The 12,763-nt window shown below is 36.6% G+C and overlaps 1 protein-coding gene across 2 annotated transcripts in view; it reads left to right on the top strand.

Moving 5' to 3' along the window:
* Positions 1-12,763, top strand: part of HDAC9 (histone deacetylase 9) — a 458,209-nt gene that overhangs the window by 32,878 nt on the left and 412,568 nt on the right. For both annotated transcript variants that reach the window (XM_077787618.1, XM_077787599.1), the window contains exon 2: positions 2,670-2,780. In XM_077787618.1, the coding sequence (XP_077643744.1) occupies positions 2,762-2,780 (19 nt within the window). In that variant the 5' untranslated portion in view covers positions 2,670-2,761. The remainder of the gene's footprint in view (positions 1-2,669; positions 2,781-12,763) is intronic.

The following is a 12,763-nucleotide window of genomic DNA, read 5'->3' as shown; positions in this document are numbered from 1 at the left end:
AGCAGTTCTGGCACCACTGTTGACCCCTGGGGTCTCCGTTGAAGGGACTGGCATCCAGCTGGACTTTGGCCTGCAGATCACAACCCTTAAAGCTTGGCAGCACAGGCTGTTTTCAGCCACCTTGCTGTCCACTTTTCTGTCCACTTTCCTGTGTTTTATAGTTTGTGAGGGTCTTCTGGAGAACAGTGCTGAAAGCTTTTCTTTAATCAAAATAAACAGTATTCTCAGCTCTTTCCCCATCTATTTTCTAACTATTTAATTGTAGAAAATTATCATGTGGGCCAAGCATGATTTTCCTTCATAAATAAAGGCTGCCTATTTCCCACCACCTTCCTGTCCTTCACATGCTTGGAAATTGTTTCCAGGATTATTTGGCCAATCACCTTCCAAAACATTGAGTTGAGGTGGACTGGCCTTTGGTTCTCTGTATTCTCCATGTTCTTCCTGAAGACAGGAGAGATGTTTGCTTTCCTACAATCTATTTGAACCTCCCTTGATAGTCATGACCTTTCAACGCTGTTCTGGGAGTGACTCTGCAGTGATGCTGTCCTGGTCCCTGAGGATTGTGGGAGCATTCATCCCCTCAGGTCACATGAACTTGTGTGTGGCCAGCTTGTTTAAATCTTCCCTAACCTGATTCTTCTTCAAAGGTAAATGTTCCTTGCTCCAGAAGAGCAGGGAAGAACTAGGAAGCAGCTTATTTCTACAGTTTCAGACAGCTGGTATCCATAACACAGTACAGGGCTGCTGGGACCACTGTTCTGGGTACAGATTGTTACTTAAATGAAATATTTGCACTGACAGGAGCATGACAATCATATCTACTGATTTCTGTCTCACACAACTATCCCTATTATTAGAAATTGTCTTGCTGGGGGAAAAAAGTGAAGTGTGTTCTTGTGGGGAGAAAGCTTACCCATTTGAGAGTGTAGTTGGAACTGACCATGTGTTCTCTGCTCTCATATGAGCTTCAAATGTGTACTTAGATGGGAGGTCTAAATGAAGCAAACTTGCACAAAATTATAGTTTCAGTTATGGGGATTATAAATGAATTTCAAATATTAGAGTATTGTCAAATCCTATTCCCAGAATTTTCCTAATGCCCAAAAATATTATGTTTACCTTAAATGTAGGCTGAAAACTCACTAAAGTAAAGCCCACAGTCGTGCATCAGTATCCACTTTCTATTTTCTGAGAGAAACCACATTGTCCCAACTGAGTCTGGATATTGAATGAATGGATGTTGGATTCACTGGAAAATATTTTTTCATTATTTGTGTAGCTGCTAAGATAATAATGAGATAAGTGAAATTAATTAGAGTCTTAGAACTCTTGAGTTGTGTATTGGTTGTACTTTTTTTTGATAAATATTGCAGCTATATGCCTGCTGCAGTGGATCCTTACTTATCCAAAGTAAGGATCTGCCCAAATGCATATTTTGGATAGGGCTTAATGGTAGAGTCTGTTCAGTTTTGTAGTGGTTCCATGTGACATTTGATGAAGTTTGCTGCATGTGGCAAGGAAGAAAAAGTAGGATTTTCATGAAGTATAACGAATTTTGGTTTTACAGGTGCAGTCTGCTAGAGTGCTGGTTGTGTCCAAATATCATGCCTATTTGAGCAATGTATGTCCAGCTTGCTTTAGGGGGCATAAAAGCAGAAGTTACTTATCAAAATATGTGATTTTCCTTTCTTGAATGATAATGATGCTAAATTTAAATGATTATACTTAGTTAAAATGTAATTTACTATCTCGAATTTGGCTGAGCTCAGCTTGAAACTAAATGTGCAGTTGGTAGTTTAAAAAAAGTGACAAAAGCTGCTAAAATATTCAGCACTAAGAATATCTTTGACTACTTAGATACTTCAGGAGCAGTGGCTGAATAGGATAGTCACAGTCATAATGCACTACAACCTTCTCTCTCGTTATGCTGTTTATATCATGCTTGAATGAAAATATATTTTAGTTCCCTGAAAGCTTCTCTATAGCTTTAAACTTTCAGCAGTTGGGAGTATTAGAGGAACATTTTTGCCTCTGCTTCTGTATTGAACTGCGAATGCCAAGGGCTGTGAAAGGATTTCTGCCAAATTGCAGAACCTACCTTGCCCTACTCTCAAGCAGCCCACACCATTAGCCGCTCTCTGTGGTGTCAGAGATGTCATTAGCTTGTCATGGGAGATCCCTTCAGCTGTGCTAATTATTTCAACCAGTTCTATTCATGAGCTGTTCAAACACTGGAGCTTTAGGAAATAGTAGCTATTCCTGTTTTCAATGCAGATCAGTTTCTGCACATTCATGTTTCGATGCTGACTGGAGTAGAACTGAGAATTGGCTACTTCTTATATGTAAAGATCTAATCCAGATATTTGTGGAAAGACACAATTAATCCTTTACTTTTTGGTGTTCCTATGTGACTGTAGATAGGCTGTTATGCAAATTTCCAATTGAGCTGCTCTGAAGCTTTAGGATTTCTTGAATTTTAGTCTTGTTTTCAGTGGTCATAAGTGCTTGAATTTGCAGCAAAAAAATAAAATATATAAAGAACCTTTGGGGTGAGAAATTTCAAATGTTCTTCTGTTTAAGTGTGTTTGATATAATTATATTCTCTTAAAAATATTTTATTGTCAACAAATAGTCAAAGGTGGTTTTTTCTTCTTTATTTTGCTCAGATTCACCCCACTTCCAGAAGAATCTCAAAATCTGGACAACTTCTGCCACAGTTTGCTTTACACTTTAACAAGATACCATTCCATTAAGAACAATGAGCTCCACAACACCAGGTCAGTTTGTACATATTTATTCCTCAGTCCTGCATAAAACTGTGCCTTCTTAGGAAATAAATAATCCTTTGTGTTGATGAAATTAATTTGGCAAATGACTTACATGCAATACTTGTTATAAAACAGGACAATAGCTGTATAGGCAGAAAAGGCAATTTTGGGGGTACCTTATCACAGCTGAATTTTAAAGCCAGGATAATACTACAGTACACTTAAAATATTTTTTGTTTTTCTTAAGAAACTAATTAGTCATTATCTGACATGAATGGGCATTTTGTAATATTTTAGTTTTTAATATGTGTAATTAGACATTAATTTATTCTCTACCTTTGCTTCTTTTAAAGAAAAACTTCAAATGGTATCCTGTTATTTTTCTGTTTAACTCCAAAGTCATCTTTGCCCATAATAGGCAATCTTTGCAGAACTTTCTCCTTTAAATACGTATAATTAACAAAGGTCTCTGAACCTACTTTATCCGGTGCCTGCAAAATGAGTCACTGAACTGCAGGTTCACTTGATAGAAAACGAACTATCAGTAGCTGTTTAAACTTCCAAGAAAACAGAATGCTGCATATGGAACATGCCTTGACTTCAGTTCTTTTGAGGAGTGAGAGTCCCCAATTCAAATCTCTGCAGCGTCCCATATGGTTCACACTTTGTTCACCCACACTTGAAATATCTATTCCTAGTACTGTTGGTAAAATAACCCTTTACAGGTGGCTTATTTTACGACTGCTTTGGTTTTGTGAAAACAGCCTATAAAAGCATCAGGGAAAACACTGTAATACTTTGTGAGCTACATTTATCTGTATATACCCTATTGCATAGAAATTTAATTCAGTGAGTATTTTTTGAGATTTATTGATTGTAGTATTAAAACTAGCAATAGCTTTTATATCAAATGGAGTCAAACATAGCTCAGTTTCACACTTGGCCTCTTTCTCTTACAGTGCAATTTGGTGCATGCAGTGAATTATCCATACAGAGCACAACAGGGCATTCAGCAGAAAGGCACATCTTTATCTTATCACAGCGGTGCTTAATAGGAAATAATCTTGTACTTCCCTAAACATACAGTTCAAATGCCAAGATACTCCAACTGATTTGGTATCCTTCTGATGTTTCTTTTGTGTTAAGTGCAGTCTGTGGAAAGAGCCAAAAGTTTAATTGGCTCTCAGAAAAAGAAACTAAATTTTCCACTACTCTTATTGGTATGAAGAAAGAAGATAGTTAATGTGAGTGCATATTTATTATCTGTTTCTGTAGGCTACATGTAATGCAAGGAAGGAAAAACATTCAGTAGAATCAGATTACTTATAAAGGTATTTAGATACTTCAGGAACATCACTTTTGGTAGGAGTTAGGTGCCTAAATATCTGCAAATCTACTCCTTAGTGTCCCCCATCATTAGAGCTTGCCTCTGAAAACTGAGTTCCTTCACCAACCATTTGTTGTACCTCTGTGGCATGTACAGAAATGCAGTATTCAAGGGCAGTGTCAGCCTTGGGATCCTCATTTTTCTTTCCTTCAGTGGAACAGCAGTGAGGCAGGATTTAATTTTACTTTAGTCTTACATCCTGCTTAAAGTTACTGCCATGAGCCGGAGGAGGATGGGTGTTGCCATGTGGCATCTCTTCTGTCCCCCAGCTGAGCGAGGCAGAGATGTGTTTTGTGCCGTGCTTTGTCGCCTTTTGGAAGTCACTGAAATTTCTGGTTCCAGTGCAGTCCCAGTCCCAGTGCAGACTGGTAGGGATTAGAGTGGTAGGAGAAGCCTTCCATTTCTCTGAGCAGTTAATACTTGATTGGAATTTCTTAGAAGATAAACATTGCTAAATTTTCTTATTGCATCCATAGTAACTGAGTTCCCCTTTTCCAGTCCTCTTCAAGTGTGCATATTTTTTCATACATGGCCAAAGTATTTGTCCCATTGCAGTTGTTTTTGCTACTTTTCCTTTCTCAGAGAGTTTGATTTTTATGAAGGTTAATCTTATGAGACAAAGAGATGGAAGTGCAGTTCCATTCAACTTTAAAGGTCCCTTCCAACCAAAAGTATTTTATGACTCTGTGATTCCTATGATTCAGCTTCCAACTTAGGTCTAAAATATGTATCAGGTTGTAATTGTTTCACCTGTAAGATGCTCCAGTAGTTACAAGTGTCCCTAGTATTTCAAAAGAAAAATTAATGAATTGCCCATGGCTCAACCAGCTTCTTCCTGTGACGATGAGCCTGTGGTAGGCAGTTCATGTATTTATGGCTTGTAATTTAAATGGCAAAAGCCTGAGTGTTCAGTAGTGTTATAGTTGGCGGATTTGTGCTTCTTTTTAATTCCTGATAGTTTTGAATTTCTTCAGGGAATAGGTTGCTATATTATGTTACATCCAGTGTTTAGGGCAGTTTGAAATAATTTTTAAGCAGGACACTTTAAGCACATGCAGTATACAGACAGTATTTATAACCCTTTTTTTCTATGGTGTAACACCAGGATGCTATCTCATTTGAATACCAATCTGTGTGTCTTGTACTTAAGACCTGTGAAAATCTTCATAATATATGATAAATGTTGATATTTTGGGTCATGGTTGTAAGTTACAACAAAATGGTGAATGTAATTTTTTTTTTTTTACAATATATCTAGCCCGCATATATATAGCTTGTGTATGTACATTCATACATGCTGTTTACACATAAGATAAACATATAAAAAAAAAAAAAAGGGAGAGGAAAAACCAAGAGGAAAACTGGCTAAAGCATTACTACTCTGTAGATGAATGGTATACGTCAGCCCACTTCATGGATGGCTTGTTCTGTCAATGAAAAATTCTGAAATGCTGTAGAAAGGATTGTGCACACTGTGCTAAATTTCTGTGGTTTTATGATGAGATGTGCTAATTGAAAAAAAAAATAAATTTCTTTAGAATTGCTTTGTCTTCAAATCTAAATTGTCTGAAAGCCCATTGAATGACCTTATATGGAACAAGCAAAAATTATTTTATTCAACCTGAGGAACATTTTTGGATAGACTTTGTCTGTAAAATCAATGCACGAGTATTTCCTTATTTTGTATGATGCAATGAATGTGGAACCTCCAGCATAGCAACATCTACTTGCAACAACTCTGTAGCCTATTAAATTGATCCCAGCTCTTTGAACCTTCAGGGACCAGGCTCTTGCTAATCTGTAAAGCTATTAGGTGAATGCTGATTCTCAACAGGGAAATGTTTGCTTTGCTTGTTATGAATGGTTAGATCATTAAGGAAATGTTTACATTCTGTAGCCACTGCATGTTCTAAACTGTAAAAAGTGTTGGTCAGAAAGAGAAAATATTTATTTCACAGAATCACAGTATTGGAAGGGACATCTGGAGATAGCCATTCAAATCCCTCTGCCAAGGCAGAGTCATGTGGAGCAGGTTACACAGGAATCATCCAGATGGGTTTTGAATGTCTCCAGAGAGGGAGACTCCATGACCTGCAGCCTGTTCCAGTTCTCTGCCACCCTCAACACAAAGAATTTCTTCCCCATGTTGAGGTGAAACTTCTTGTGTTATAGTTTATGGCCATTGCTCCCCATCCTGTAGCTGAGCACCACTAAAGTCTGGCTCCAATCTCTTGGGACTTGCTTTTAAGATATTTGTATGCTCTAATGAGATCCCCTCCTAGCCTTCTCTTCTCTGGACTAAACTGGTCCAGCACCTGCTCTTATAGAGAATGGTTAGCATCAAATTCTGAGAGACGTTTTTAAAAACAATATTAATACTCTCCAGTGTTGAATTGATATACTCACAGGTGTATTTTTGAGTTTTCTCTGTCTACTATTTTGAAACATATCTTCTATTAACATGGTGGTGCAGTTAGAGATTGCATCTCTTGTATGCCTACCAGCTCAGTTTCCAAGGATTCCAGCCCTTGGAAAGGATGCAATATCAGAATAGTTACATGAAAAAAGTTCTATTAAAAAAACAAAACACCAAAACCACTAAAGTTGGTCATGAAATAATTTTCTGTTAGGGTAGAGTGACAAGTGATATTAATACATGGCACTGATTATGAAGGGAAAATACCTGAAACTCTTGATCTTTATGGGAGTTTTCCAGATGCAACTAATGCTACAATAGCAGTGTTTGGTATCACAGTTTCCTGATGGAAAACCACACATCCAGTTTCTTTCTTTTAATATTGAAGAGAGGTGAAAGGCTGTTGTGGAAAGCTGATGAGAGCTTTTTGCTGTCCCTGGCTTTCAGCAGCATTTCAACATGCCTGCTGCTGAAGATAAGTTCAAAAGGTGTCTGGTTTACTTACAAGCACCCAGGTGAAATCGGCTTTTTTATCTATCTGTAATTACTGAACTGAAATCCAAGTTGGATATATAATACTTCGCAAATCACTGTCCAAACTTTTCTACTCTTCAACAATGTTACATATTTTTTCAGGTCTTTAGTGTCTTCTAAGAGCTGCCATAATCAACAGAAAGTGATATTTCTTAATAAACCGAGTAGGAGAGAAAGGAGCCGTATGGTAAATTCTGCCAGCTCCTACTTTTGAATCACTTTTCTGTCATCTTAATTCTGAATTTCTTTGATAGGCATTTGTTTGTTCCTCATGAGAAATAGCTTGTTTTTCCTCACTGCAAAGCTGACTCCCCCTGTTTTCTTCTTCTGCTTTTCTTTGCATTTTTATAAATAATTTTCCTCATATTAGCAAAGACTAAATATAGAAGAAGTTCCAAAATGCAATTTTCACTACTCTTTTAAAATTAAAATGCATTGAATGTTTATACTGCAGTCCCATAACTATCTCTACATCAGCAGTAGATGCTGTGAACAGATGACTATTTTGATGAATAATCATGTATCTTACTTTAAAATGTATTTTGTCAGCTTTTTGTTAAAAAGATGTAAGATAATTTTGAGTACAAAACAAAGAAGTAAATTAAATAGCAGAAGGCTAAAACCTCTTCTTCACACATAGGTCCATTTTGGAGGTGTTTAAGTTCCACTGAAGTCGAGTGCATGGATCTTTTTCAGATTTCTGACTGTAGACTGAAGGAATCAAATACATTTGTTCCTTGTGATGACTTTGTGATAATTTTTCCTTAGATTAAAAAAGAACTGCATCACAGGCTGGATTAGATATATATGGAGAATTCAATGAATATGACCCAATAAGATTCAGGATTAATAGATATGTTATCTATATCTATTTGTTTATGTATGACAGTACTGCAGCTCTTTAAGATATGAAAAAGGAAAAGAAAATCTACAATCTCAGCCTTAATATAATGTGTGTAAAATAAGGATTCTTGCCTCACAGCACTCCTTGCTCTTTCTAACTTTTAATGCAAAGCCATGACTGAGATGTGCAGCTCGGATTTTGACCTCTTGAATCTTCTTAAAGAACTCCAAAATAGCTTCAGACTGACATAAATCTTAAGTTTTCCCTTATGAAATGTAAAAAATGTTGCTGTTTAGAGACTCTTTCTGTATTTTTCTCGTAGTAATTTAAGCCTGACATCTTTATCTAGGTATTTCTAGGTAAAATCCCAACACGTTTGAATGAAAAATTTAGATTCAAAATGTGTTCTGCCACTGGGGATTTAATGTACAAGACTGTCAAATAATGAATAAAAAGCTCTGTGCATGCAGTAGATGAGAAAGCATCATCTTGTTCACTTGCTATAATTGTTTGTAAATACATTGAGTTACTTACTATGCTTTTTTCCTTCCGCTTAGAAGTAATTTGCATCATTTACAGTGAAAATTGATAATTAAAGCATTAAAGTGTCATGGTTCTACTCTTATTTGTGCTTTCATACTTGCATGTGTTCATGAAATTCTATTATTTTGCATGCTAATTTTTCAGATTTTAAATTAATAAATAATGACAACTAGACAGTGGGTTGTGAGATCAGTTACTACTTTCAGCAGATTCAGGTTACTGGAGAAAACAAATCTGCAGGGTATTTTTAGTATAACTTTGTGGTACTTTAAGTTGATACATACACACAAACTTTAACCTATACATGTATAAAAGATTCCTATCTCTTCAAACATATGCTATGCTTGACAATTAGAACTATATTGCTGTTTTCTTTCAGGAGTCAGTTCTTAATGTTGGCTGCTGAGTGGTTTTTGTCTGGAAATTTGTCTTTCAAGATAACTGTTTTGTTGGTCTGTGTAGCCAAAGCACAGGTTTGACTTTGACCATTAGCACCTTAAAAGATAAATTAGTTTTCTGAAAATAAATATTGAAATGTTTATAAAGCTTGTAAAGACTCTTTAGAGCGGCTTTTTTAAATTAGAAGTGAAAACTTTTAATAATTTTAAGTATGTAATTAATCCTCAGTGCTTGCTTAGAACATGCACCTCTAGAAGGAGCCATAAAATGTATTGTTCAGTGGCAAAACACAGTGTTTCACTGTCCCTTTTGCTTATTAGTAGTTCATTAAACCAAGGTGGTGCAGTTATACTTTCATTGGAGTCTAGTGAACTTTAAATAGGTATATGTATATGTTTATATTTTCAGTGACCTTAGAAAAGCAAATCAGAAGATTGTATTCTCTCTAGAGAGTGAATATATGGTGTGTTATAATAGTGTTGATACTTAGCAATTGAAATATGTTGGAAAATAGTGGAGAGGCTGATTCCTCATGTGGCTCATCATTACAAGTTATGAATCCCAACAGCCACCTAGAAGTTTTTTTGCTTGTCACTAAGTGTATGACAAAATTTTCATGTGTTGTTACTCAATAGAAGTCTGCCATCACTCTAAGTGAGTTTGGAAAGCCTCCAAACTCAGAAGTTTGGATTCCCATCTCACAGGAAATATTTAACCAGCTCTGCTTTTATTACTTTGCTGTCTCTAATCCTGAAGTCATTGAGCTTGCTAGAAGCTTACATGATGGGAGCATCCTGCATTGCCTCATGCAAGCTTGCCTTTACTTGAAGCAAACTCTTTAGCATAACCTGTAACTCTTTAGCATAACCTGTAATGCCTTTCCTAAGTACAGGAATTTTCTCAAGGAACAAAAATTGTGTGTAATTCTGAATCAAGTCAGAATCTGAAGCTCAGCTAAAGAGATGTCCCTTCCCCATCTCATTTCAACAGATGACATGTGTCTTTCTGTGCTCTAATTCTATATAGTCCAAGGCCTAGATTTTTATATTATTGGAGGAAGGAGGGGGCTCACTACCCTCTCTGAATTTTCTGTCTAGGCAGATGGACTGTCATATATACAGAATATTCCTTGGACTGTGCCAAGTATAAGAATCCTAATCCTTAGTAGGTAAGATCCTAGATAAGTTCATCTACTTTTGTTGTTCCTTTTAATTTTTTTTTTTACTTTTTTTCCCCTGATTGGTTTGTTTTACTTCTCTCCCTCTCCCCAGCATCTGAATACCATTCTTAGTCTTGTCATACCAAATAATCTGTTCTTCTACAGATGATATTTCTTTTAATGTACTGTCTGATATGTTTAAGGAGGGCGGCACTGGGGGGAAAGTTCAGGGTGTTGTGTTTTCAATAAATCCTGATTAATATAGGATCAAAGACTATAAATAAAAAGTTTTGCCTCTCCAAGTGGTTCATTGTTGTACTCTATTTGGCAGATGAGTTGGTTTTACTAATTCTCGTCTCTCAGTTCTCATATTTCCATGTGGAGAATTGCTGTTGCAGTATCCAGATAAACAAAAATCTTTTTACAATGTCATTATTAGCAAGGTTCTTTCTATCTGAAAACACAAGTAGTGTGGGAGATGTTCATGCTTTCTGCTTTGCTGCAAACACACTTTACCTCCTGAGTGTTTTGGCCCACCAGATAACTCTCTCACTTCAATTACCAAGTGATGGGGTGTCAAGCCTCATTGCTGTGTGTTTGCTGTGTGGGGGGTGGAGACAGGACAGTGTCACCTCCAGGACAGGAGACCAGTGGAGCTGCATAGTTCAAAGAGCCGCCAGAGGGAGGTTACATTTTGGCAAGTCTTTTTCAGTGATAATGCCAGAATAAGCAACTCTAGTAACTGGCTGCCTGTTCTCACTCTTCTCATTGACTGCTCAGCTGTGCCAGGTATACTTGTTTGTGTGGTCACAGGATGACATGGATTCAGGAACTAATCCAGGCTCAGCTGTTCCGAAAAGTAAGGGTTGTTTTTAGCCTGGATTTGTTCCTCAGTGTGGTTTGCTACATAGCCACACAATGGTCCTGGCAAAGTTAGGAAGGAAGAGGAGAGAAAAAGTACATTTAACTCATGTACTACATTGGAAAGAAGTCATCATGAGTCATCCTTGAACAAGAGAAGCATGGTCAGCCTCCATAACTGTGGGACTGCTTAACCGTAGGTAAAGCTGGAGAGAAGTACTAAGGACTTCTTCACACTTCTTCACTTTACTGGCCATTACTCGGTTATGGATTTTAAGAATTACCTATTCTGTCCATGCAGAATTTGGAGGCTCAGTGAACATTTTTATAAATGAATGTAATTACTTACCAAGTCACATCATACAGCCACTTTTAAAGTGATACATATCACTTTTAAAGTGGTAGCTGAGCATCTGGCTGCCGCCTGGCAGTCGTTCATATTCATCAAGATATATGCAATGCAAAGCCGTTAGGAATATGTGAAATATGCTTTGTTAAAAGATCATATATTTAATATTTACCTATATAAATTTATAGCATCTATAATTTGGTAAGGCTATGTTTCTAAAATGTTGCATAATACAAAAAATTAGATTAAACTATGAATAAAAAATTTTTGGTTCTTCATGTATTAGGTTAGCTGTATGAATACTGGTTATATTGAATACCCTAGAAAAGGCATGTTTGCCAACTTTTAATGTTTTCACACCCACACACCACCTCCTAATTTTGTCTCTGGCAGATGTGTTTCTGCAGAATAAGTGGTTCTGCAGTGATAATTATAACACTTATAACAGGTAATTTGCAGATTTGGTAACTCACAAAAAGAAAAAAGACTATATTGTTGCACCTTAATTTTGAAGCTGGTGGCGATTTCAAAACTTCATTACAAAATCTAGAATGTTGGAGTGTATGGAATATCTTAATCTGTTCTTAATCTATAAATTAAGCACTGCTTTGTAGCATTTAGCAAACACATGTCTAAAGGGAGCTCAAGGTATAATTTAAATCAGGAAGGGGTGTATGACATACTTTACTTCAGATGATGATGTGCACATTTTAGGTGGATCCAAACCCTGCTGAACCAATAAAACTCATGGTTTCAACCTGCCTCAGGGTTTGCTTTTTTTTTTCCCTTAGATTTTCATCTCTAAGAAGACAAGATGATTTTCACTTTTAAAAGCTAACACCACAATAAGTTCCACAGTCCCCATTGATGACCTGTTTCCATGTGTGATTCAGAAAAATACTTATTATATATTTACAGTTATATTTCTACTAGTCAAATCTATTTTTGTTTAGCATTACAGTTTAGATATGCTAGATTTGTAAACTCTGAGATTTTCTTTTGAAAGTTTAATGAGGCCTGAAAGAGATTGACAAAAAATGTGTTGTTTTGGACTGCTAGTCTCTGCAGAGGAGGACTTTGATGTCATGCAATATCTAGATTTTTGGTTTTGTTTGTTTGTTCTTTTAATAATGACAAAGCTGGGCAGTTGTCAGAAGTCCTGAGGTAATATCTAATGTTTGTGATGACTGTAGTTCTAAGGGTTGTGATGCAGGATGTTGATGTTGTCAACCTCAATGTGCGTTCCAGAAGGGAGTCTCCTTCAGGTACTGCCCTCTGGCAGAAAATTCTGACAGAAAGGAAGGCAACCTGAGATGGTTTGACAAAACTCCCATTAGTTAAACATAAGATATTTTGAGTTCAAAACTTCTGGTTTAACATTTTGGCAGTTTCTACCAAAGCAAATATTGAGCTGTTTTAGGGTCCCTGAATTCCTGCCCAAAGTTCCATTTGTCATCAAGTGTAGTTAAGAGCTGACCTGAAGACAAGGACTATCAACCT

Source organism: Lonchura striata, chromosome 1, assembly GCF_046129695.1.
Source record: "Lonchura striata isolate bLonStr1 chromosome 1, bLonStr1.mat, whole genome shotgun sequence".
Classification (NCBI taxonomy): Eukaryota; Metazoa; Chordata; class Aves; order Passeriformes; family Estrildidae; genus Lonchura; species Lonchura striata.
Note: the sequence above shows the minus strand (reverse complement) of the source record. Positions and strands in the feature narration are given on the sequence as shown.